Here is a 24,327-nt window from a genome sequence, read left to right on the forward strand (position 1 = left end):
ATTCAGCTGTTACTACCTTCTACCTCTCACAAAAGGTAGGATCTACTATTACAATGATTATTTGGTGCCCAGGCTGTGAAAGGCTCCCCTGCAATCTGTCCCCTCTCCTACCGAAGTTTAAATTACAAGACATGGGAATCCCAAACCCATTAGCTCATATTTTCACCTCTGGTCTCTGGTTGACTTGATTTCTTTGAAGGAGGCAGGTTCTTATATCTTCAGCCCATTTACACTTAGTACCTAGGCAAGGAGGCCATCACTTTCACAGGTATACTCGGAATAATACCCTGCATGTTAGAACAGCTGTGTCCCTCTGAGCTGCTCTCCACGGGAGTGTCTGACCATCATACTTTCTGCTTTTCCTGTCCTTGAATAAGCAATACCTTCCTGTCTCCCTTCCCACATATACCCTTTCCTTAGCCACTGCCTAGCAGAGCATAGCCAACCTGCTAGGGACACATGGGGAACTAAGCGGCTATGGTCTGTCTGTTTGTGTTCCCTCTGATTCCTGTGCTGAAACCCTAGCCCCCAAAGGTGATGACATTAGGCAGTGGGCTTTTGGAAGAGATCGGGCCATGAGGGTGGAGCCTTCATGAGTGGGTTAGTGCTGTTAGGGGCCCAGCGAGCTCCCTAGACTATTCAGCCAAGGGAGGGTGTAAGAGCCCGGCATTCTGCAACCACCATTCCGGCACCCTGGTCTCAGACTCCCAGCCTGCAGAACTGTGAGGAGTGCATTTCTGTTATTTACAAGCCATCTGGTGTGTGGGGTTTTGTTAGAGAAGCCTGAACAAAGTAAAACATGAGCCTTATATCCTGTTAAAAATGTGGCAAAGATGGGAAATAGGGGAAACTGGGTCAAACACTAGAAGAGTCAGGTTTCCCGAGTCAAATAAAACATCCTCCCTGATGACCCCGGCTCACGTCCGCTGTGGTTAACCTGAGATTAAAACGTGCGTGAAGTGCATCGAGGCTCCTTGCCCTCTCATGCGTTCACAAGACCAACTCTGCCACTCCAAGTGCAGAGCCGGGCTCAGCCTGACGAGGACAGAAGTCAGACAACTGCTTATTCCAGTGCCATCGAAATGCAACCTTGTTCTGGTAAAAAAATAATTATGTCCCACGTAAACATTGGGAACAAGAACATCCGAGTGGAGCTGAGGGTAGACTGGTCTGGGTCTTACCAGCACAGGGGAGTGTAGGGTAAGATTCACGCCTGTGTGTAAGGGGTGATAACCTTGTGCCTCCACTTGAAAACCCAAAATCTGTTAGGGAGAGTGACCCAAGAAGCTCCTGAGATATAGCCATTTTGTTTGCCACAAACTTTAACTTTCACATTCTTTTATACCAATGACGATGTACCATGGAGTTTCAGCCCACTGGGTAAATCAAATACCCACAATATCCTGCACCCAAGGGAAATGAGGTGCAGACAGGGTAAGACAGCAGGCACCAAGTCATGTGGACAGAGGGGTGGATGGGTGAAGGGAGGGAAGGAAGAATGAAGGGAGAAAGGCAAGAGGGGAAGGAAGAAGGAAGGGAAAAAGGAAGGAGGAAGGAGGCAAAACTCTTTCTTAAAAAATCAAAAGCTCCCTTACTTGACGGACAGTTACAGAAGGACACCCCATGCTCAGAGGCAGGTATGAGAAGGAAAAGGTAAGAGCACTCCCCCAGTGTGCAGTTACAGAGAATCAACATCCTGCTCTGCAAACAGCGCCCAGACACAGTGTTACATGCATGAACAGAGTCTTTGCTGGCTGGAAGCACTGTTACATGAGCTTGCTTCATTTATTTTAATAAATCAACCTCTGGAGAGAAAACATACTGACTGACAAAGACTTAAATGCATAAATTAGACATTTAGGAGATAATTTAAAAAGCTCTTATAAATCTTCAAAACAAGATTCCTTGAGCAAAGAGCACATTACCTTGGAACTTTCCTTTGACGTGGGAATCCAACAAAGCTTAGGTTTTTCTTGTTGAAATCTAAGGGGAAAGAAACAATGTAATACTGAGATAGCTGAACAGTACGTTTTTTAAAAAGCCATGGGAAAGAAAATTCTTCAAACTCTTCTTGAACATAGAATTTAAGAAAAAGGAAACCATTAACAAGACAAGAATAATGAACAAAAAAAAAATGACACCGTCTAAGAATCAAATTTGACATTACACATTTCACATAGGAAAGATTTTTTTCAGTTTTCTCCAAGTGAAAGAAAGTGAACATAACCTGTGGGTAAAACAGAAATCTGTTGTAGTTCAATGCTATGATTTTAATTCCATATAACTACAGGAATAACTTAAAGCAATTAAATATTAAATAATATAGTTATATATTTATATTCGGGGGAAAAGGTCAAGAAACATTGGCCAAGATAACCAGAAGTATTGACAGTCACGCCGTCTGACATATCCGAGGAGGCTTTAAGGCTGCCTGGGGTGGGGGCGCAGCAAGGAGCTGATGAGGAGCCGGGGAGCGCTTAGCCAAGATTTTATTGCCTTCATTAAAACCTAAACAATAACAACACATCCAATAAACCACTTATTTATTTCTGAAAACAAAATAGATGTTATGTACAGCCAGCTGGGAACAATCCCATACAGCAAAGATACACATACGAGGGAACCAGTTAATCAAAACCAGGTGCAGACAAATTTATAACCAGTCTAATGGCAAGTAATCTGTTTTACAGCTTTTGGCGCAGCAACCTCTTGTCCACCAAGGAAACCACAAGTGACCACTTACAGAAACCTTCCCCTGTGGGAACGCCTTTCCCTGGGTGCTATTTGGGGTCAGCAGCCCGAGGAAAAGGGGGTAAAAGCACACCACATGCCGACACGTCACTATCCATCAACGAACACCCGGACCCTGGAACCCGGCAAGTCTGACCAGCCAGAGGAGCATCATAAAATGCAAAGTGCACTGCCAGCTGAACATCTAGACTTCTCTCCTACTTATACAAATGCCTTCTCACGTATTTTCCGAAAAGAGAACTCAGTTCAAAAGCTATCAAATATTACAGAAGAAAATTCCTGAACCTGAGGCCTGAACTGTTCCAATCACTCCCTAACAGTGCATCTGTGCTAGAAAATACTCGTACATACGATGGCTGAATTTCAAGTGGGACATTCAGAATAACCTCGGCATTTCATTTTTGTTCAATCAGTGAGCTGAGTCTGTGATACCACTTCAGTGGTTAAATTGAGAGCATATATTTTCCTCTGTGCTGGAAAGGAAGCCACTAAAAAGACAACATTTTGTTCCAAACTGTTTCACATGGAGATTTAATAAAAAGACACTCACCCATGCCTACTGGAAATAATTTAATATATAGCATTTGGTTTAGAAAAATATTTTAGTTTAAGTTCAGAACTTGATCCAAAGTTTGGATGTTCCAATTGAATTGGCATTTTTTCCCCACATAAAGGCTTTAGTGGTTTAGTAATATCTTTAAGTTATAACAGAAGAAAAAATTACATTTTTCAGCAATCCCAAGATAAGCTAATTTATAAACTCAATTAGATATTTAAAATGTCCTTTGAAAAAACCTTATAACTAATTGGTTACAGGAGAATGCAAGGTAGAATGGGGCTCTAGCTTTTCGTTAGGGTATAAAATACACTCAGAAGTGCATTTCGATTTCTCTTGCCTTACCTTGTTTCTCAGAGAACTTGAAAGCTCCCAGGTAGTTGGAGAACCCTGAGCTTCTGATCATGGTCACACACACACACACACAGTTCAGTAACAGAGCCCGTGCTGCAGCTAATTCTCCACCAGCCACAGCTCTCTCGGCCACTCTACACAGCACTGGGATGAGATTTTTCCCAGTGCAGGGCTGGAGCAATCAGGCACTCGTGTCCTTGAGAGTATAGTAAAAGCAAAGCAAGAGGCTGCAGGCTGGAAGAGCTCGAACCCTGTAATCAGATTGCAAGCAGAACGCAGGCCTATGGATGATGGGGCCGACTGGCTCTGCAATGGGGCACTGAGGGTGCTACCACATCACATGGGTGGCCAAAGCACAGCACGGGCTTCAGCTAAGCAGACAGCGCTGTGCCCTGGGTTCCTGCCATCGTCCGGGGAGTCAAAACAACTCCTCCTTTTCCTAAAAATAAATAAACAAGCAACCCCCCCCCCCCCAAACAGCAACAACATACAGAAGAACCTCTTGATGTTCTGGGAGCAATGGAGGCTGCCTAACTATTCCCAGGCTCTCTGAGTCTGCTTTGCTAGGTTAAATGAAATATTTACCTAACAAGGAGCCAAACCCCATCGCTAAGATTTATGAGCAACATGTGAGTGAAATTGTGGGAAAAGAAAAAGAAGATATTACTTGAGGTTCAACAATTTTAATTTGAGACAGAAGCTCTTACATTAAGCATTATCTACTTGACTGCCCCCTGTTTAAATTATCAGCTCTTAAAAATACTTAATTTTCTTCGAGCAGGTTCAGGTTGACTACGAAACCGAGGGGAAGGTACAGAGATCTCCCATAGGAGCCCCTGACCCCCACATGTGGAGCCTCCCCCACGATCAACTCACCGGACTGGTACACAGTTCACTGAGGATGGACCTACATTGAGACACCCACAGCCCCTTTACCTTAGAGCTCCCCCTTGGTGGTGTACTTTCTATGGGCTCAGACAAATGGATAATGGCATGTATCCACCTTTATAATATCATACAGGCTATTTCCATTACCCTAAAAATCCTGTGTTTTCTGCCTTCAGCTAACTACCCTCTGTTGGAAACCACTGATCTTTTTATGAGTCCATAGTTTTGACTTTTCCAGAACGCCATACAGTTAGAATCATACAGTATGTAGCCTTTTCAGATTGGTTTCTTTCACTTAGTAATGTATATTTAAGATTCCTCCATGTCTTTGCATGGCTTGATAGCTCATTTCTTTTTAGCACTGAATGATACTGCATTGTCTGGATGCACCATAGTTTTATTTATCCACTCATCCACTGAAGGTCTCTTGGTGGCTTCCAGGTTTTGGTAATTATGAATAAAGCTGCTGTAAATATTGATATACTGGTGTTTCTGTAGCTGTATGTTTTCAACTTATTTGGGTACTAAGGAGTGTGATTGTTGGATGGTAGAGCAGAGAATGTTTAATTTTGTAAGAAGCTGCCAAACAGTCTTCCAAAGTGGCGGTACTATTTTGCATCCCCACCAGCAGTGAGTGAGAGTTCTGCTCCACACCCTTGTCAACACTTGGTCATACCAGTGTTTTGGATTTTTGCCATTCTTGCAAGTATGTAGCAGTTTCTCATTGTGGTCTTAATTTGCATTCTCCCGATGACAAATAATGTGGAGCATCTTTTCATGTGCTTATTTGTCATCCGTGTATCTTCTTTGGTGAGGTGTCTGTCCAGGTCTTTGGCCCATTTGTATTGGGATGTTTGTTTTCTTTCTGTTGGGTTTTAAGAATTCTTTGTATATGTTAAATAACAGTCCTTCAACAGGTATGTCTTTTGCAAACATTTTCCCCAATCTGTGGTTTTTCTAATTCTTTTGACATTGTCCTTTGCAGAAGAGAATTTAATTTCAATGAAGTTCAGCTTATCAATTACTTTTTTCGTGAGTCATGACTTTGGTGTTATACCTAAAAAGTCATAGTCAACCCCATGGTCCTCTAGGTTTTCTTCTATGTCATCTCCAGGACTTCAGTATTCTTGTGTCTTACAGTTAGGTATATGATCCATTTGGAGCTAAGTTTTGTGAAAGGTCGAAGGCCTGGTCTAGTTTTACTTCTCTGCGTATGGATGCCCAGTCATTCCAGCACCACTTGCTGAGAGACTGCCTTGGCTCCATTCTGCTACTTGTGGGTTCCTGCCCTGGAAAGCCAGGACCCCCTGTATGGGCTTGAACGTCTGTCCACTCTGGGGGCAGGAGTTGGCCCTGTGGCCTCTCCTCCCTCTGGACTCAAGAAGCGTTGTTGATTTTTCAGCCTGTTCAACTTTTTACTTGTTGTTAGGAGGGGGCAGTGATTTCCAAGCTCCTTCCACACAGAACCAGGAACCCTGGAGCTCCCCACCCCTGTTTATTTTTAACTGTGACCTGTAACTGGTGGGCTCAAGCAGTAATAATGCAATTATAAGAAAAATATGCAATAATCAGACACTGACTCTTTTACCGATAAAAGGAACATTAAAGAGAAACTAGGAGATCATCTCATTAACAAGAGGAGGCAACACAGGACTGGAGAAGTAACTAGTTCATGGGAAGTCACTGGGTCAGTGAAGCAACTGTGGGATCCTGGGCAGGTGAGATCAAGAACATGATTTTCCCTGACTCAGCCCCCTCCCCTAGGAGGCAGGGACCCTGAGTATGTCCATCTTTGTATCTTTAGTTGGTGACTAGCAGGCCTACAGTGAGTGTGTGCTGAATGACCATATAAAATAACAGGATAATCTTCTCTGAAAGCTAGAGATCATACTATCATACAAAATGACTTGCATGGATTTTATACCCTACTTTCAAACCACGTTAACTTGAACTGATTCCCAGTGCTTGGTTCTAAAGACTGGGTGAATGAGAGAAGGAACGAATCGAGTGAGCAGGCAGGCAATGGAATCACCTTTATTCTTCGTCACTCTGAGATCCCACCTCATCCTCAGCCAATCCCTTCAGTCTAGTTTAGTTTTTTTTTAAATTATAGTCTACATTTAATAAGCCAACTCTATTTCTTCAATAGGAGGCATAAAGGAAGAGTATTGCCATTCTTTCTTTAACTTGAGACTCTAACTAAAGTCTAGTCTTCCCTGAAATGTGAAGTGATAGTATGGAACATACATACTGGTGTGTGGGAGAAACGGGAGAAAATGTTAGATTTGCCAGGGACATGATGGGGCAGGAATGAGAGGGAGGATAACCCTGCAGTCCAACTGTGAAAAAGGTCAACACGAGTCCAGGTAAGAGGGATCACCTTCGAAATGGCCAAAGTCAAAAGCTAAGAGGTTAGATGACATAGGATCAAGGTGTCACACCCTCAGGGACTTGCAGTGCAATGCACAGCTGAAGCTCAGGAGTACGCGGAGGCGACACCGAGAAGCCAATCCTACCAGTTGCTCCGGCTGACAACACACGCGCACACCCCAACACAAGAGCAGGTGTGCTCTGGGGGTCGTTCTCATGGAGGGGCAAGGGGAAACAAAGCCTGGGAAAAGGGAAACAGCCGGGTGCCCCAACTGGCAACTAGCCGCTGTCCGCCATGGCAGCTGTGATGAGTAAAGAGCAGGGTGAGCCCAGACCCTCACTGACTTCCCTGCAGCCTTGGCGCGATGTAAGTGCCCTGGGGCACTGAACTCCTTCAGTCCTCACGAAGCCTGCGGGAGACCCCAACAGTACCCCCACGTGCCGCTGGGAGGACTGAGCTATGGTGTGATCTAGGATAAACACTCAAGCCCAGAATGACCACTTAAAATGAGTTCCTAAAGGCAAAACCACCTTTCCCTGAGCAGCCAAAGTAAAACCAAAGATGTAAACGTGCCGGGGAGGACACTGTTCAATGAGGGAAAGGACGCGGGAGCACTCTGCGGAGTGGAGCACGTCATCTAACCCACACCGGCATCTCCACGACGTGGGGACACAGGGGCGACGGGGTGCGTGGCACAGCCCTGCCGAGGCCTGTGTGGTGTCACCTTGTGTCTCCTTGTGGTACCCCCTGAACGGCGCCGGAGGCTCTCCCAGACCACAGGAGAACGGGCAGACACGGAAGTGGAAACACCGGCAGTGTGAAACTGTGACTAACAGTTGTCTGAATACTGCTCCGAGCTGTTGGTTCATTCCTAAAATTAAGAAGAGCCACAGAATGATTTTAATGAAATCTGCTGGAAGCTACTAAAGATGATGGATGGCTGGGCTGAAATTCCAAAGTGAATGATATATTTTTATAGCTCAGTACAGAAGTATTTTGTATGCTAGAAGCAGCTGTAAGTGGTATTCTCATTTTCTTTGACGGATTTTATTTGTGCAGACTCTTAATCTGGGCCAGAGTTCCCTGACATGAGGTAATCCCATCAGTGGGGATCCCACTGAGTCCTTTCTCACTTCCCTTTTATCACATACTTGTTACTTAGTCCAAATTCCTGATTTCAGTGCGATGCCCTCCTGTGTGCACTGTGAAATGCTTTGTGAGTTCTGGGGAGTGGTAATCCCTAGGACATGTCTGCAGATAAAGTTCTGTGTTGCATCACCGCGTAAGGCGGTCTGAAACAGGCCACGTGTGTGGACTTGAAGAGGCGAAGGTGCTTCTGCGAGGGAGATGACGCTCACGGGTTCGTCTTTGCCAGATGTGATGAGACAGCCAGGCCCCCGTGCTGCTGTCGTTAAAAATCGCTTTTAAAGAAAAGGTCGATCCTAGCTCCTGAAGACATATTATTTATTATCTTTAAAATGCATGTTCAAACAAGCAATGTCAAAATTTGTAGTGAAAATGATCTCTAATCGTTTTAACTTCTGGGCAATGTTGAATCTACAGCTAATGATTCCTGGGGAAAATAATCCAGGTAGTTCAGAGGCAGACAGGCCGCTTCTCAGAACAAGACAAAAAAAAAAGAAAAACAAAGGTTAACTTTTTGTTCAAAATCTACATGGAAATACACAGACCACGGAGTATTATTCAGCCTTTAAAAGGAATGAAATTCTGATACACGCAACAACCCGACACACACCGGGCCCTTCGACAGCGATCTGACAAGTCAGTGCACACTCAGGTGGGTCCGCAGAAACTCTGGAGCTGGATCCTAGGGCATCCGGCACAGAGCACTGTATCTTCTCAGCTGCCAGGCCCCAAGGCCCCTCCCCGTGGGGACCCCATCGGCCAGAGGGGCTGACGCATCACAACTACCCAGGGAGGTCTGAGAAGGCTCCTGCCAAGTCCAGTCATCCTGTACTTGCTATTCGATGGTTTTCACATGAACTGAAAGTTGGGAAACTCTGAATCATCAGATATGAGGATTTTTATGAGTCTAAAAATCCAGATGGCAGACAAGTAACTATATGAAATGGCTGTTGATACCTGATAGCTGTTCTAGAGTTATACTTGGACGACTTGAAGGAAAGAGCTTTGAATAATATCATTTGTGGACTTCCTTTTCCTCAGAAGGGCATCTTAATAAAAACAACAATGGCAGCTTCAACAACAGTAACAATGTGAAAATCCAGGAAAAGTTCAGCAGCTCGCCATTCCCAATGCCTGCAATGTGCCCATGAGGTCACTACGTTAACTGGTACCCAACACCCCACTAGAGTCTCAGAACAGGTTCCCGATGTGCTTGCTGCCTGATCAGAGAGGGCAGAGGAAGGCCAGTGAGACCTGGTGTGTTCCCGCCAGCTTTTAGACAATAATCACCAAGAAAGCAGTTTGTGTGCTCACAGAGTGGCTGGCATGGGGAAGGTATGACGAGGAAGTCAAAGACATATTCTGCTTGTTGAAATGATTAAAAGTATGTTAGTACTTATGAGCAAAGTTAATATGTGGCATAAGGTCAATGATATGAAACTTTGTGCCCCTCAGAGTCCCTTGGGGTGCATATTAAAAATAAAGGTGATTATGAAATGCTCTTCGGTTCAAAAACCACTAGTATAGCCATTCATGCACTACATCCACAAAGACGCAGGAAGACCGAATCAGGCAGAGAAGCTTGATGAAGGGAGCCTTCTTGGTGAAGGCGGCTGCAGAGCCTAGTTGTGGATGGAGAGGACAGGGTCGGGCATGCCAGGAGGAAGAGGTGCCATAAGCATGAGAGATGGAATAATGGGAAGGAGGCAAGGGAGAGTCTCCCGAAAAGAGGAGATTCACCTGCCTAGAAGAAACATGGAGGCCATCTCTGAAGCCCCAGTAGAAAAACAAAGTTTCTCTCCCCACTCTGAGGCCAAGCTGCCATACAGTATTGCTGCATGGTCCTGCGATGGGAGAGAACACTTTCTTGGGGATGTGGGTGCACTAGCCCAGGCATTTCCTAATAGGTGGCCTGCATGCCTCTTACCTGGGACTGTAGACAGTGGAATGAAAATTTACAAAAGCCAACTTTTTTTTGAATAAAGAAACTCATTATTGTGATTTCTTATCCTGGTCCATGGCTGGCACAGAGCTGGTGGGCTTTGGTCTCCATTATCACATGTGATGGGCCAGCGCTCATGTCACAGCCACTTGAAGCAGTGAAATAGATTGACTGCCAAGGATGTAAGGTATGGGAGATTCAGCGTTGGGAGGAGATGTAAATCAGAGGCTAACATCTTTTGTTATTGGCACAATATTCCTAGGTACTCAGCTGTCTACTTGAACCCACTATGCAAGAGACAAATGTCATAGATCTTGCCCCTCCCCTCTCCTGGCCCCTACCTGTCTCACCTCCTGCAGTGTACAGTCACCCCATCTCCAGATCGTACCTCCGCCACTCACACAGGATTCACTGAGCAACTACTACAGGTCAGACACCAGGCATAAGTATTCTGGAGGAGTCCTGCCCTCGGTGATGTCACAGTCTAGGCGAGAAGATCACCTAATGCATTAAGGAAGGAGTTTTGTGCATAGTACCAAGGTCTTTTTCCATCTTGTCATCACTGGCTCTTTTGGGGTTTCCCTACTCTTCCTTTTATCCTATCAAGCATATATATTTATCTTCCTCATATAAGATAAATCCTTCCCGGGTAAGATGAGAGACAGTTCCCTTGAGCCGAAGACCAAGCAAAGGCACAGCAGAATTGAAACACACATTGCAAAAACTTCCTTCCTAGAGGAGAGAACATTTCACTCTTCCTTCCTCCTCTGACCTTCAAAACACCTGATGCCAAGAGCTGAAGCATTTTAACCATGACAGTGCATGCAAATGAAGTATGTAAACTGTTGTGTTCTAGACAAATGTGAATCATTGTATGACTTTTTACATTCCCACTGATTTGGAGTGAAATATTTATTATTGCTTCATTGTAGCTACTTGCTTACTAAAGTAATTAATGAAGTAATCCCCCTCACTGGTGTGGCTCAGTGGAATGAGCACCAGACTTGGAACTAAAAGGTCATCGGTACGATTCCCAGTCAGGGCACAGGCCTGGGTTGCACCTGGTCCCTGGTTGAGGGCATGCAAGAGGCAACCAACTGAGGTTTCTCTCTCACACTGATGTTTCTCTCATCTTTCTCCTTTCCCCTCTCTCTGAAAAGAAATAAACAAAATCTTAAAAAAAAAAGAATTGAACACCACCAATCAAAACAGTATCATCCACTTGAGTCAGTGACTAAGTAATTTGCCTCCCCTCAGAAAAGATGAAAGTTATTTTAACTTTCCAAGAACTATGACTGTCCCTCAAAATCAAATAATCTTTTATCATTAAAGCTACAGGCATATTTAAAAATTAAATGAGAAAATTTGATTGCCTATCTGTTAGAATTCTAACTTCCTCATTCAGGATAATGAGGATGTGAAACCATTCAAGCAGGAGACTTGGAAATCACAATGCGGTGGACTCTGGTGGCTTCAAACTCAGGGACTCCGAGTTTCTGCTCCAACAGGGAGCCCCTCTCAGCTCCTGGCGTCTTTGCAATGCACAGAGAAAATGTACTCACCACAGAGGCTGCTCTGTACTCCTTGTCCTGGACACACAGCTAACCCTTTCTCTTTCACATCTGAACGCAGTCCCTTTTCCCCTGGCCAGAACAAGCTTTGCTTGGAGTTTCAGGGGTCTTGTAAAGTCCTAGTGGCACTCAGCACCAAGGTGACAAGTCTTTTTCCCAGGCCACAAGTTCATGTGATAAGAACGAATAAGTCAAAGGCACAGCCCATACCTTGGGGATCCAAGTATTCAAAAGAGATGGCAAAAGATTTTTAAAACATGGAGGGGGTGGGGAGGATTTCTTTAACAGAAAGCCAAAAGTGAATTTATCCTTTCTTTCAATGACAAAAAGCAGACACAGGGCAATTAAACGAAGACAGATAACAAGGTCAAAGCGGACACCTAGCCCCCAGCCCCTCAGACACCCTCTCTCACGGCAGCAAGTCCAGGACACATAGCGGTGGGAGCCATCCCCGCTCACAGAAAGAGCAGCAGAGCTTTGTTTGCTGCAACAGGGCTCCTGGAGGGAGAAGAGAACCTATCTCGCGTGGGGATGGACACTAAGAGGGAGCTGTCTTGCATGCCTTCCTGCCTGGCAGGCTGCCCAATGAGCGTACCAGGTGCATGAATATTCAACTGGAAAAGGAACTAGTGTGCGCTCACCTGCCACATGACTAACTCAGGCTCCTCCTCCATTTGCAGACCTGTCTCACCTCTGGGTTTCGTTTGTGAGCTGTAACTTACTTCAAAAACTGGAGCAAATCTGAACAAAAACTTCAGTATAGAGGCTTCCCCAGTCTCTAGCTAGGTCTCAAGTTTTGGGAAAAACTCAAAAGAGTAAAGATGGGTTCAGTCTAAAAACATGTAGATTTTCCCTTGGATGTTAAACTGTGGCTATTAACCATCAACATACATTAAATCTTTTTTTTTTTGCATCTTGATGATCACATTTATTGGAAAGGTTGGAGAAAAATAAAAATCCATTTAGCTTAAGAATTTGTGAGTTATGTGCAAATCAACTCATGTCATGGGTGGAAGAATCCCTGGTCATTTCTCAATATTAAAATGTACACAGGTTTCTCTTTTGAATAATCTACATTACAGACACAACAATACAATTAGGACAAATTAGGAAATTTTTCCTAATTTCCATACAGGAGAAATTCTTTGTTTCAGCCAATTCCTGATGGAAGGCAACTAGCACAACACCATCTCCCTGGACAAAGGGCATCAGAATATTCCATTTCGTTGACTTATATATCTCTTTATATGTTTCTTCATCAATTTCTACAGCAGTCACAGCTTCTTCCACATCTCCCAAGACCATATTTAAAGGACGATCGTGGGCATGTAATCCACCTGGAAGCCCTCTGTCTCACAAACTCGCTCGCCCAGGCTGAGCCTGCTAAGATCCTGGGGCTCCTCTGTGGTGCTGGCAATTTGTTGCTGCTCCACATGATCCGCCGTGTTTCCTCACTAGATCTTATCACTTTAAGAGAACAAAGAGGCTGGAGAGAGAATGTCAAGAATGCCATTTTGGATGAGAAATTTACAATGGAGAGATCAACTGAGCTCATTCAGTCCAACCCTACATTTTATAGAGAGCCATGGAAGGGACTTGTCCAAGACCACTTAGCACATGCGCCATGCCAGGGCCCCTGGCTCCTAGGACTCTGCCTGGGTATTTCCTCCTTACCCCCCACACGGCCTCAGCACCAGAAAGACTTTACTGTGAAACACAAACAAGATTTTAAGAGTCTCCAAAACATCTTGGGTTGGGAGGAAACCATTAACCATCTCCTGATGGAGTCCATACTACATAGAATAAGCCCTGACACAGTCTGTGACAGAACAAGCTGCCCAGTAGGCAAAGCCCTAGAAAATGAGATATGCCACTCTGTCCTTTGGGAAGTCACCTCCTGTTTTCCATTCACACCAAGGAGAGTGCACACTCCTGCCACTACAGTGCACTAGAATTAATTGAGCAGTACTAGGCCACGTCTCCAGGGTTTGGGCTCCTGGGCTCCTTACAAGACGCAAGCCCACTGCCACGGCTCTTCGGGGCTGTCCCCAGACACCAGCCTTCTCCGCCTGCCTAATAAGGCAATGTGCAAGTTGACTGGCTGGCTTATAGGTCACCCACTGTTTACTGCACAGACTCAGCTGGCAGGCAAAGCTAGAGTCTACCTTTTGGCAGACAAAGGGTTACCCCTTGCCAAAAACTCTTAAAAGGCTGCACTGTTACTCTATTTACATAATAATAAGCTCAGCGGAGGAGCAGCCAGACCTAAGAAGCAGGGTCCTCTTTCAGGGTTAAAGACACCTCACTTCATCTGTAGCCTACAGGGTGCTGAGCAGTAGAAGGGGAATCTTGTCCCTGCCTCCCCAGCCCCTTCCCCAGCCCCGGTGGCTGAGAACTCAGTCAATCTTGGGAGCAGCTTATTTAGCATGCATCCTAACTAGCCAGGCACCCCTGCTTCAAAAATAGCCACCAACTGTCTCCAAATAGATTGCATGTCCCGGGTACTTAAAAGGGAGTCACTGGGTCAGGTGTGGAAACAATCCTGAGCATTCCGGAAAGTAAGTATGTGTCAGGGAAAAATACACTGTATTTTCGAATAAAAGGCTGAGCTGCTGGCCAAACCATGCCTGAGTAGTGTGGTGAGCAGGGCTGCGGGAAGATGGCATCACAACAAATGCAAACACCCATTATTTTTAACTCTGTTGAGGTCTGGGCTTGGAGTCTCCCTGCCTTGCCCCTGCCACTGCCGCCGCCCCCCCCCCCAACCCCGCCCTGCCCCACCGGGCTCCTTGGGCTTCTCTGCATATAAGGGAAAGAACACAGCTGTGGTGATTAATTGCAGCACAGTCCTCATTGCACACATTTCCTTTAGTTTTTGGCCATGGGTGTTTCTGTCATTCACAAGGCATTCCACCCACTGCCTCACCACAATTTTCACTGTCCCAACAGAGTTCTGGGCACTGCCAGCATTTCAAGTTTCAGTAGTGGACTGCGAGGCTGGGCCAAGTGAGGTGTGGGAAGGCGGGGGCACTAGACAGCAAACCTCTGACAACGGGACTCACCATACTACTGGCTCTGAGTCACCTGTGAAGTCAAAATTCATGGTACGGGAAGCAACAACTAGTCTGACAGCCTCCTCATTTCACTCTTTCCTTCAGGCTGGTACCCAGTGTTAACTTTGTGTGTGTGTGCTCACGTGTGTGTTCACAGATCACCCCTTTACGTTTCTCAGAGCCCTGACATTTCCCGCCTGACAGCGATGCTCTGCTCAAAGGAGTGGAGTGCGGTGTGTCTGAAACCAGAGTTACAAAACACAGATGCTTGGTCAATGTGAACACGTTGAGCATGTAAATATTAGACCAAGTTTTAGTTTTCACTAAGCAGGTTTACCTACTCAGCCTCTAGAGGGAGCTCTGACAGAGCGATGTTCAGAGATTCCTGTCTGGGTATTCATGACAGAGAGGAACAGTGAGAAATGAGCAACGCCAAAAGCTCGCCTGTTAGCTCTGTGGAAAGGAGCCTTAGAAAGCGGAGTTTTAAAAAGTAACATCAATCCCCAGATCGTCCCAACATGCCTTTGCCCTCACAACCTTGAACTAGCCTTTACAACCTCCAAATTAGGCAAACAGGAGAGGAACCACAGGTGGCCAACAGGTGTGGCCAGAATCCGCGGTGTCGAGTTGCTCCGGGCCCTTGGAAAGGAGTTCGCAAGTCAGCTGCTGCCAGCAACCACCAAACTGGTTGGCCTTTGTGTGTATTTGACTCCCAGGCAACTGAATTCCCATTATTTAAGGCCAAGTGAGAGAGCACTGAAGCACTGTCATTACTTTCTCTTCTTTAACTGCCAGCTTTTTGGGCTGTTTGATCCCTAATTAGCACTTCCACCAGAGATGGGCCAGGAAAGGAAAAGGAGGTGAGAAGACTTAGCCGCTGGCTGCCAACTCGTGCCAGTGAGCCCTGTCCACCCAGGTCCTTGAGGAGGATGCTGCTGTGGCAACAGGGCAGGCCTGGCGCTGCAGGGTGACCGGAACCCCCCCCTCCCCCCCCAAGTAAGTTCCTCCAGGCCAAACCCCTCAGGGTGTAGGGACTGCAAAGTGAAGACAGCAAAAAACAACAACTGATTTCTCACATAATCAGCGATGGCCACTGCGCTATAATCTTCAGTTTGTTCTAATTAAATTTAATATTGTAAAAGAAAGTTCCTCTCTTCCAGTCCCTGCACCTCTCTCCTTAACAATACAGATCTTCTTGGACTTACTCTCCCATTGGCATTTCTATCTTAAGCCAGGCTGTCCAGCAGGTTTCCAGCACAAGAGAACTATTCACAGACTTGATTATATTAAACCTGCACTGACTCTCTGTTTTGAAGGTATGTATTTAGTCACCATCCATGTAGCAGAACTTGAACCACTGCATTTTTCCCACCGAGATTAAAGCTGTGCCACGTGCACAGGCAGAATTGATTTTTTATCATATCTTTTCCTGTTCGGAAGAGGAAAAGAGCATTCTTTTAAAAATATACATTAACCTTATTTTCTATTAAAGCATATATGCTATTTGATTGGGTGGCAGAAAGTTATTTTGAAATGATCAAAAGATAAGTCTTCATATGTAATGTATTTATGTAATTCTTTACTTTTAAGCATATTATCAGGCTGTTTTCATAAATATATCTTTAAAATGGACACATGCTTACCCTGTGTTAGCTTGCAATATGCTGCTATAGTGTTCAACCTCCTCTTGCAGTACTGAGTCAGCTCGGTCACAGTTAACCACATTTAAGAGTTAGTTCAAGCACTACCTTTTAAAAAGAAGTCATTGAAAACTTGTTTCCTTAACTGCAATGTGTCGGCCCCTAGTGGCAGAAAGGAACTGATGCACTTTACAAAGTCAATTTTACAAACTCTGCTCAAAACAAAAGCATTCTTGTTTATAGCAATTTTACTATCTCTCAGATATTTAAGAGCCTAAATGTTGGCAAATTGTTTCATTCACTTACTCAACATATATGTATGGAGTAACCTACAGGCCCAGCCATGTTCTGAGGCCGGGAGACAGTGTAGATCAGTGAGGAGACAGTGACAAAATTCAGTTCTATCATAGCAGTTAACAACAAAAACAAGGGTATAATATAATGTCCCACCCACCACAGGCCCTTTATTTTAATGTACATGAAATGTGTATTATGGGAGTTAAATATCAAATACTCAGGAAGTGGCAGTGACTTTGTATTTATTGCTGGTTCTCTCTTCAGCTCCTTGTCTATCCTCCCCAGCCCGCCATCCGTATCTGTTCAATAAAATAGCTGTGGGCCGCAAGTACTCATGGAATCCAAACTAAGGAGGCTTTATTATCAGCTAAATAAAAGGGTCTGTGTTGTTTTCAGTTGTCTATATTATAAACTAAAATATTGATAGTCATAAATATGAGTCAGTCTCATAAAAAAGTAATAGGCCTATATATATATATAAACTGATGCAATAATGTACCACAATATATTCTTTTGTATATAAACCTCACAACATTTTATTCAGAATCTCACATCTGATAAAATAATAAATTCCAAAGCCACAGAATGCTATTATTTTACTCCTCCCATCCCCCACCTCTTTTAAACTAGCAGGGTCAGAACTAATGTTCCTAAATATGTGGGTTCTGATGGAACGCCCAGGATGGGGTACAGGGTGACACACCAGGGCAGCAGACAGACGCTCTTGGACCTTGGGCCGTGGTGCGTGAAGAAGCTCCATGCTGAGAAGGGTTCTCACAGTCCAGCAGGAGTGAAATCTAAGGGCTCTGGGTCTGCTCAGTGTGGGAGGGAGGAAGGGCGGAGTGCTACCGGAGAAACACTCACCATTATCATCTCTGTGACTTCATCAGGGCCCTAGATACTGCTCTTAATATTTAGGGCATTTGAAGAGGTTTCTTAAAAACAATACAAATGCTTTTAACCGTTCGTTATATACACATTCTATTTTCAACATATAGAGCTTCAAATGCAACAATAAAGCCGCTTGAATATTTTACAAAGGGCAAGAGAGTCTCTGAGGAGCATAAACTCTCACAAAAGAGGAATACATGTAGTTTCCTCTTTACTACAATTCCAAAATTAAAATTCCACCAAAACTGCTGAGATGCTGTTCACAGTCCCTTCCTGCCAAGATTCTGCCAGTCAATGGTGAGGATTCCATGATATAGATTTAAACATCAAGGGGTCCACAGGTATAGGGTCTCTGGTGGTTATGAAGGAGAGGGGTGGGGGCATTTTGCAAGACCTAGTGTGATCCAAGTTAACAGGAAGCATACACAACCAGTGTTAAATACGCAAAGTGAGCTTTGTCAGGTACAGTGTTCTCTTAGAAAAGAAAACCTAATGCAGCATATGTGTGATTATTACAAGTTGAATCAAAGTAATTTATCTAAATGTTTCTTTCATGGCCAAGGCTTAGATAAAACTTCAGTCTACTCACACTCTTCCTCATTTTTTAGGGCTAGAAAAAGTTGGTAGAAATATGTTTAATTTTAACTCAGTGCCCAAATCCAAAGGAAAAGAAACCTCAGTTATTGATTTGTTAGACTGAAGTTTTAAACAAAAGCAGGACTTTGGATAATCAAGGTCAATTTGAAAGTTACCAAATACGGCAGTCCAGGGTTCAAAATACTTGGAAAATGGTGGCCTTAACCTCTGCGTTATGCCTACAGCTTTTGAGAGCAGCCATGGTAATACTTGTATAGTTAGAGGGCACTTGTGAAAAAGTAGACATTCTGTAATTTTACACTAAAACTGTATTTAATGCAGTGTTTTATGAAATTTTCACACCGTTTTAAAAGTACAAATGAGGCACAAACTGTCCCAGAGTCCTCTGCAGGCTGTTAAGTGAGGACATTTCTCATGCCCCGCCCCTGCCTGCCCCACTCCCACCCTCAGGGAAGCTTCCAGGTGAAGGGAGCCCATGCATGAGGTCCCCGGCTACTTGTTTCATCAAAAACCAGTTTGTCTTCACTGGACTCTGACCAAGTTGGTTATCAAAACCCAGTATGTCAAATGCCTACTCCTCCCTGCTTCCCTACTCCCTTTGCTGCTCAGAAAAATCCACAGTGCTTGGGCAACTCACCTCCAAGCCAAATGCTCTGAGGGAAAGAATGTACATTATGGAACTTAACCAATCAGCAACATGAGACAGGGGCAGGCAAAAGTGCACTGTGCCACTGTGACACTCTTGAGTTAATGAAGCTATTGTAAAATAGTCATAACCTGCAGGTCTTTCTCCATACAAATAGCTGTAAACCTCCTTTTGCCCACCTTTGTATTTTAGACAATGTGTCAAAATTTATTAAGAATACTAACACCATACACCTATTAAGCTATAGTCAGTACATATATTCCATAAATCCTATAGGTTTTTTTAAACCCTCACTTGAGGATATCTTTACTGATTTTAAGAGAGAGACACACACACAAAGGGAGAGGAAAATCATCAATCAGTTGCCCACATACAAACATCATATGTGCCCTGACTGGGGGATTGAACCTGCAACCTTTTTGATGTACCAGGGACAATACTACAACCAACTAAGCCACCCAGCCAGGGTCCTATAGTTTTCCTTCCCCCCGCCTTTTTTTGAAGACAATATGTTGTTATATGTACTGACTCCAAACAGTATCCTTGGAGATTTAGGAAGCCTTTTTATTATTCATGTACACCCAGTTCTACAAAGTTTGGTTGTCTTCTCATCCAGTCCCGGCTGAGAAAATGCTGAGAAGCTTCTAGAAGGTTAAGGCCACTGTAAGCGGGGAGGAGAGCAGGGGTCCAAGGGGGAAGGACACCCTCACTTCTCCTCAGTACGTCTTTGCTGCCCTTCATGTGCTGAACCAGGGACTGACAGTCCCATCTGGACTGGTCTTCATGGCGGAATTCAGGTTTCCCCTGCACGGAGCCCTAGAGGACACTCCTGCCACAGCAAAAGCTTGCTGCGCGCCGCACACAGCCCTCGGCCCACGCGCAGGGAGCGACACTTTATTCACACAGGAAGTGGGATCACGCGGGCAACAGCTATTCAGCTGAGTAGCAAAGAAAGCCAATTCCATTCATTTTACTAAACAGTCTCTTACTGGGGAAAGAACAATGAGTAGTATAAAAGCAGGAAAAAATACCTTTTGGGTGGGCAAAACTTTTAAAACTCATTCAAGAGAAAAATACATACTGCAGAGAAAACAGGCATACACCTCATCTGTGCTCCTGAGCTCGGAGCTTCTCTCTTCCTACGCAGGGAGCTGGCTCCGCCTCCCACCCCTCGGTCCTCCAAGGGCCCAGGGGTTGGATGGGATGGGATCCATTCGGTTATGCTCCACTTTCCTTGTTCCACTGGCCCTCAGCACAGAAGGGGGCCCCTGGCCACCAGTCTCCACCTGCAGATGCAGGGACCCACTTCACAATGCCGCCTTCCCTCTGGCTTCCACGTGCACGGCCTGGTTTCTGCTAACCCTACCTGGGTTTGTGGCCCCTGGGAATGGCTGCTGTCCTTCCTGCCCCTGTGGCCCCATAACCTGTGGGCTCATCACTCCCAAGCCTTGATCATTCCAGAACTTCCTTTCGTGCGGTGTTCACTGCTCTCTCACTCTCTCTTTTTTATGAAGTTTTTTTGGGTGACATTGGTTAATAACATTGTATAGGTTTCAGGTGTGATACAATTCTATAATCCATCATCTGCATGCTGCATTGTGTGTTCCTCACCCCAAGTCAAGTCTCCTTCCATCACCGCTTACCCTCCCTTACCTTCTTCTACCTCCCCCACCCCCTCCTCTCTGGTAATCACCACACCATTGTTTGTGTCTAAGAGTTTTTTTTGGGGGGGGTTTCTTAATCATTTCATTTCACCCAGCCTCACAATGCCCCTTCCCTCAGACAGCTGTCAGCTTGCTCTCTACCCATGAGTCTTTCTATTTTGTTAGTTTATTTCATTCGATAGATTCCACACATGAGTGAAATCATGTGGTATTTGTCTTTCTCTGCCTGGCTTATTTCACTTAGCGTAATGCACTCTAGGTCCATCCATGCTGTTACAAAGGGTAAGATTTCTTTCTTTATTTATGGCTGAGTAGTTTTTCATTGTGTAAATGTACCACAAATGTTTTTATCCACTCATCTACTGATGGACACTTGGGCTGCTTCCAAATCTTGGCAATTGTAAATAACGCTGCAATGATCACAGCAGTACATTTATTCTTTCAAATAAATGTTTTGGGTTTCTTCAGATAAATTCTCAGAAGGGGAATTGCTGGGTCATAAGCAGTTCCATTTTTAATTTTTTGAGGAAATTCTGTAGTTTCCACAGTAGCTGTACCAATCTGTGTTCCCCCCAACAGTGCACTAGAGTCCCCCTTTCTCCACAACCTTGCCAGCACTTGCCAGCACTCCTGATAATGGTCATTCTGTCAGCTGTGAGGTGATATCTCACTGTGGCTTTAATTTGCATTTCTCTGATGATTAGCGATGTTGATTGAGTATCCCACTTGCTCTGACACACACTTCCAGGCTCTGTTCCCCACTCACTGCCGCATTTCAGAACATGTGGGAATCATCCTTTCCCTAATGTCTGCAAGTCTCCAGTGAAGCTGGAGAGAGGGGAACGGGACCTGGGGGCGGCCATGTCCTCATAGCCCTGAACGCTCTGATCTGAAGCAGATCTGAGGATGCAGGTGGCACCACAGGCCCCTTCCTTGAAGGAACTCCTTGTCCCCGAGAGCTCGGGGTGCCAGGTGGACTGCTACCATGCACCCATCTGTAATCTGTCTTTTGAAAATTCCTTTCCTTTTGGATGCAGAGTTCCTGATGAGAGCATTTCAGTAAGCCATCCACCATATAGTGGCTAAGGGGTCTGGGAAATGATGCCACAGACAACAAGGTATGAGGGTGCAGTCAGAGGAGTCGTCCCATCCTCTCCTGCACTATCCCCTGCCCTATCTTCTCCCATAGAAAACCAAGTTCTCACTCAGTGCCCAGTGCAGCAGTCTTTACACGGTAGGCATAAATCACTATCACTTCCCACTTGATGCAGCCGTCAGCGGCATCCAAAGTGCCTTCAATGGCTTTCTTAATCTTCACACAGTGCTCTATAATTTACAAAGTGCTTCATGTGATCCTGCTGCCAGGAAGTTTAATAACCCTGTCCCCATTTCACAGATGACGAAACACCACCAGAGAGTCTAAAACACAGGGCTGGTGAGAGACGAGGAAGACAACCAGTTAACCGCAGGGTTCTGCACATTTGGGTGTGGGACTGAGGAGGGCTGGCTGGTCCCTGAAGCTGCACAAGCCCTGCATTCCTGTGTTTAAAGGCAGAGAGAACCAACCTGAATTGCACATTCAAATTTGTGATCACGGCTGCCCCCAGGTCCTGCTCCCCTCTCTCCAGACATTAGGGAAAGTGTGATTCCCACATGTTCTGAAACTCAGCAGCAGCTGCCTTCAGGGTGAGTGGGGAACAGAGCCTGGAAGTGTGTCTGGGGGAAGTGGGATGAGGGCCTCCAAGTCTTCTCATGAATCATAGGAAAAGCCTTCAGGTTTTATTCAAAACTGTTGTTTTCAAGTCTTGGCGATTTGGGCTGTATAGAGGCTGGACTCTGGCTAAGGAAAGGGTGCAATGAGAAAGGATTGAAACAAAATTCCCCCTACATTCTTCGGGGGACGGATTTGGAACATGAGCTAATGCATACACCAGCCCAGCCAAAACTGAACAAACGCAATGCTATTGACAGCTGCCTCGGGGCATCTTTCTGAGCACAAAATAGCCTCTCCCAGCAGAAGCTCAGTTATTTTATTTTTTTATTAAGGCAAGGGTGTGGATAATCCTTGCAAGCCAATATGTCATTTTGTTTAGCTTCAGAAATATTTGATCACACTGATCTGGCAAAGAAAAACATGTTCTATAGCAGGAATATTTCATCTCTGCAGTGACTGGTTTGGGCAAGTCAGGAAGGAGACACAGAACTTGGGCCCCCGACAGTGGGGGTCCACGACCCACAGGAGGGCAGCAGTTATCTCCTAAGCCTGACTTTGACCTTAGAGCATACTCACAGGGTGACAGCTGTTTTTTTCCTCTTGCCTGGAAAATTTAGCACACGTTCTGAATCACAGTATCCTTTCCTTTCTTTTCCCTTTCAACTTTTTGTTTTTTGGTTCAGTCTTGTTTTTAAGATTTTTGAAGCCTTCCAGCGGGAAGCAAAAATCAGTTCCCAGATGGTCACATAAACAAGATTTGGGTTTCTCATGGGATGCAAGAATGATGGCTCACAGGATGAATGCAATTTACAGTAAGTGTGAAAAGATGTCCATCAAGTATATACTAACTGGAGTGTTGTTAATCAGAGCCCTCTTCTGCGTGGTTTGCTATTCTGAACATTTGCTATTCCAAATGGAAGAAGTGGAGGTGGGGTTTGGCAATCGTTTACACACAACCCATGAATGAACTGATAAAATACACCATGCACTGCAAAAAAAGGCGCTCTACTATTTAGTACTTTGGGCTAGATGAGATTCTTACAAGGATCACTGAAAAATTGTAACTGAATTTTGGCCTGTAGTATATACGACACAGACTAGAAACCAGCAAGGGACGGTCAAATTCATCTGGGCCTTCCTTCATGATAGAAGGAACTTTAGGCCTGGAAAGGGCTTTGGAGAGCCTCTGGTTTAGTGGTTGTCCACTGTGGCTGAATGCCGGACTCTCCCAAGGGGCCCTGAAACCTCCCCACACACCAGGCACACCCCAGATCAAAGGCACCAGAATCTGCAGGCAGACCCGGGCCTGGGGATCTTGTTAAAGCTCCCCAGGTGATTCAGAATGCAGCCTGGGGTGAGAACCACGGCTCCCGAACCTCCTCATTTGCTGAAGGAACACACAGGTTGGCTAAGATAGCATAAGTGGCAACATTGAGAGTGTAAAACTCCCAGTTTCCTTTTTTAAATGCCAGCATCATTTATGTAGTAACATTGACTGCCTGGAGGTGCATTTAAACAAATATTATTCTTGAATATACGATTCCAATTTGATCAGTCCCAGAGCTTGGAGGAAAAAGGACCCCACTCAAACATCATGGGGTGGAATTATGATAAACATAACCAAACAAATTCCCAGGGGAGGGGAAGGTGAGATGAAAGAATGTCCTAACTAAAATCCCACCGGTGCATCTGCACGGCCCGTCCCAGGGGACCGGTGTGGTAGGAGATGACAGAATGACAAGCTGTCCCAAATCACACCAACGCACACTGTGATTAAGTTCCGGCTAATTTCCAACCTTCAGATGGAGAGCCCCTCGCTTCTAGAAATCAGACCTTGTAACCCCAGGACACAGGCGTCCCCCTGATATCTGCAGTGTTCCTTCTTAAAAATCCTTTTTCCTGGCTCATTTCTCTCTGTCGTTAATACACATTACTCATGTGCTAGCTTGAAGGTTTATATTTTGTTGTGGTTTTCATCCTCTGCATCTCAGAAACATGTTACTACAATTATACAAGTTTGTCATCCAAGGAAAATAGCTAACAATACCGGCATAAATCAGTTCCCAGGGCAAAGGCATAAAAACGTCCCCCCTGGAGTTTCATTTTTTCACTTTGTTTTCCAGAATGCTGCATGCCATGTTTTAATCTAAAACCAATGCACACACAGATTTACCAAAGCCCGGAGCTGGAGCCAAAAGTGATTTTAAAGATCACAACGTGCTAGTCTTTATCCGTGAAAAGAATGC

At 45.0% G+C, this 24,327-nt stretch overlaps 1 protein-coding gene across 9 annotated transcripts in view; it reads right to left on the reverse strand.

The window, feature by feature from the left end:
• Positions 1-24,327, reverse strand: part of SVIL (supervillin) — a 213,392-nt gene that overhangs the window by 95,635 nt on the left and 93,430 nt on the right. For 2 of the 9 annotated variants that reach the window (XM_036022724.1, XM_036022707.1), the window contains exons 1-2: positions 3,653-4,003; positions 1,926-1,983 (exon numbers count right to left, since the gene is read on the reverse strand). In XM_036022724.1, coding sequence (XP_035878617.1) covers positions 1,926-1,983; positions 3,653-3,713 — 119 coding nt within the window. In that variant the 5' untranslated portion in view covers positions 3,714-4,003. Of the gene's footprint in view, positions 1-1,925; positions 1,984-3,652; positions 4,007-24,327 lie in introns of those variants that run through there. The other 7 variants (XM_036022710.1, XM_036022716.1, XM_028508244.2 and 4 more) reach the window with 6 other exon arrangements.

This window comes from Phyllostomus discolor, chromosome 1 (genome assembly GCF_004126475.2).
Source record: "Phyllostomus discolor isolate MPI-MPIP mPhyDis1 chromosome 1, mPhyDis1.pri.v3, whole genome shotgun sequence".
In the NCBI taxonomy this organism is placed as follows: Eukaryota; Metazoa; Chordata; class Mammalia; order Chiroptera; family Phyllostomidae; genus Phyllostomus; species Phyllostomus discolor.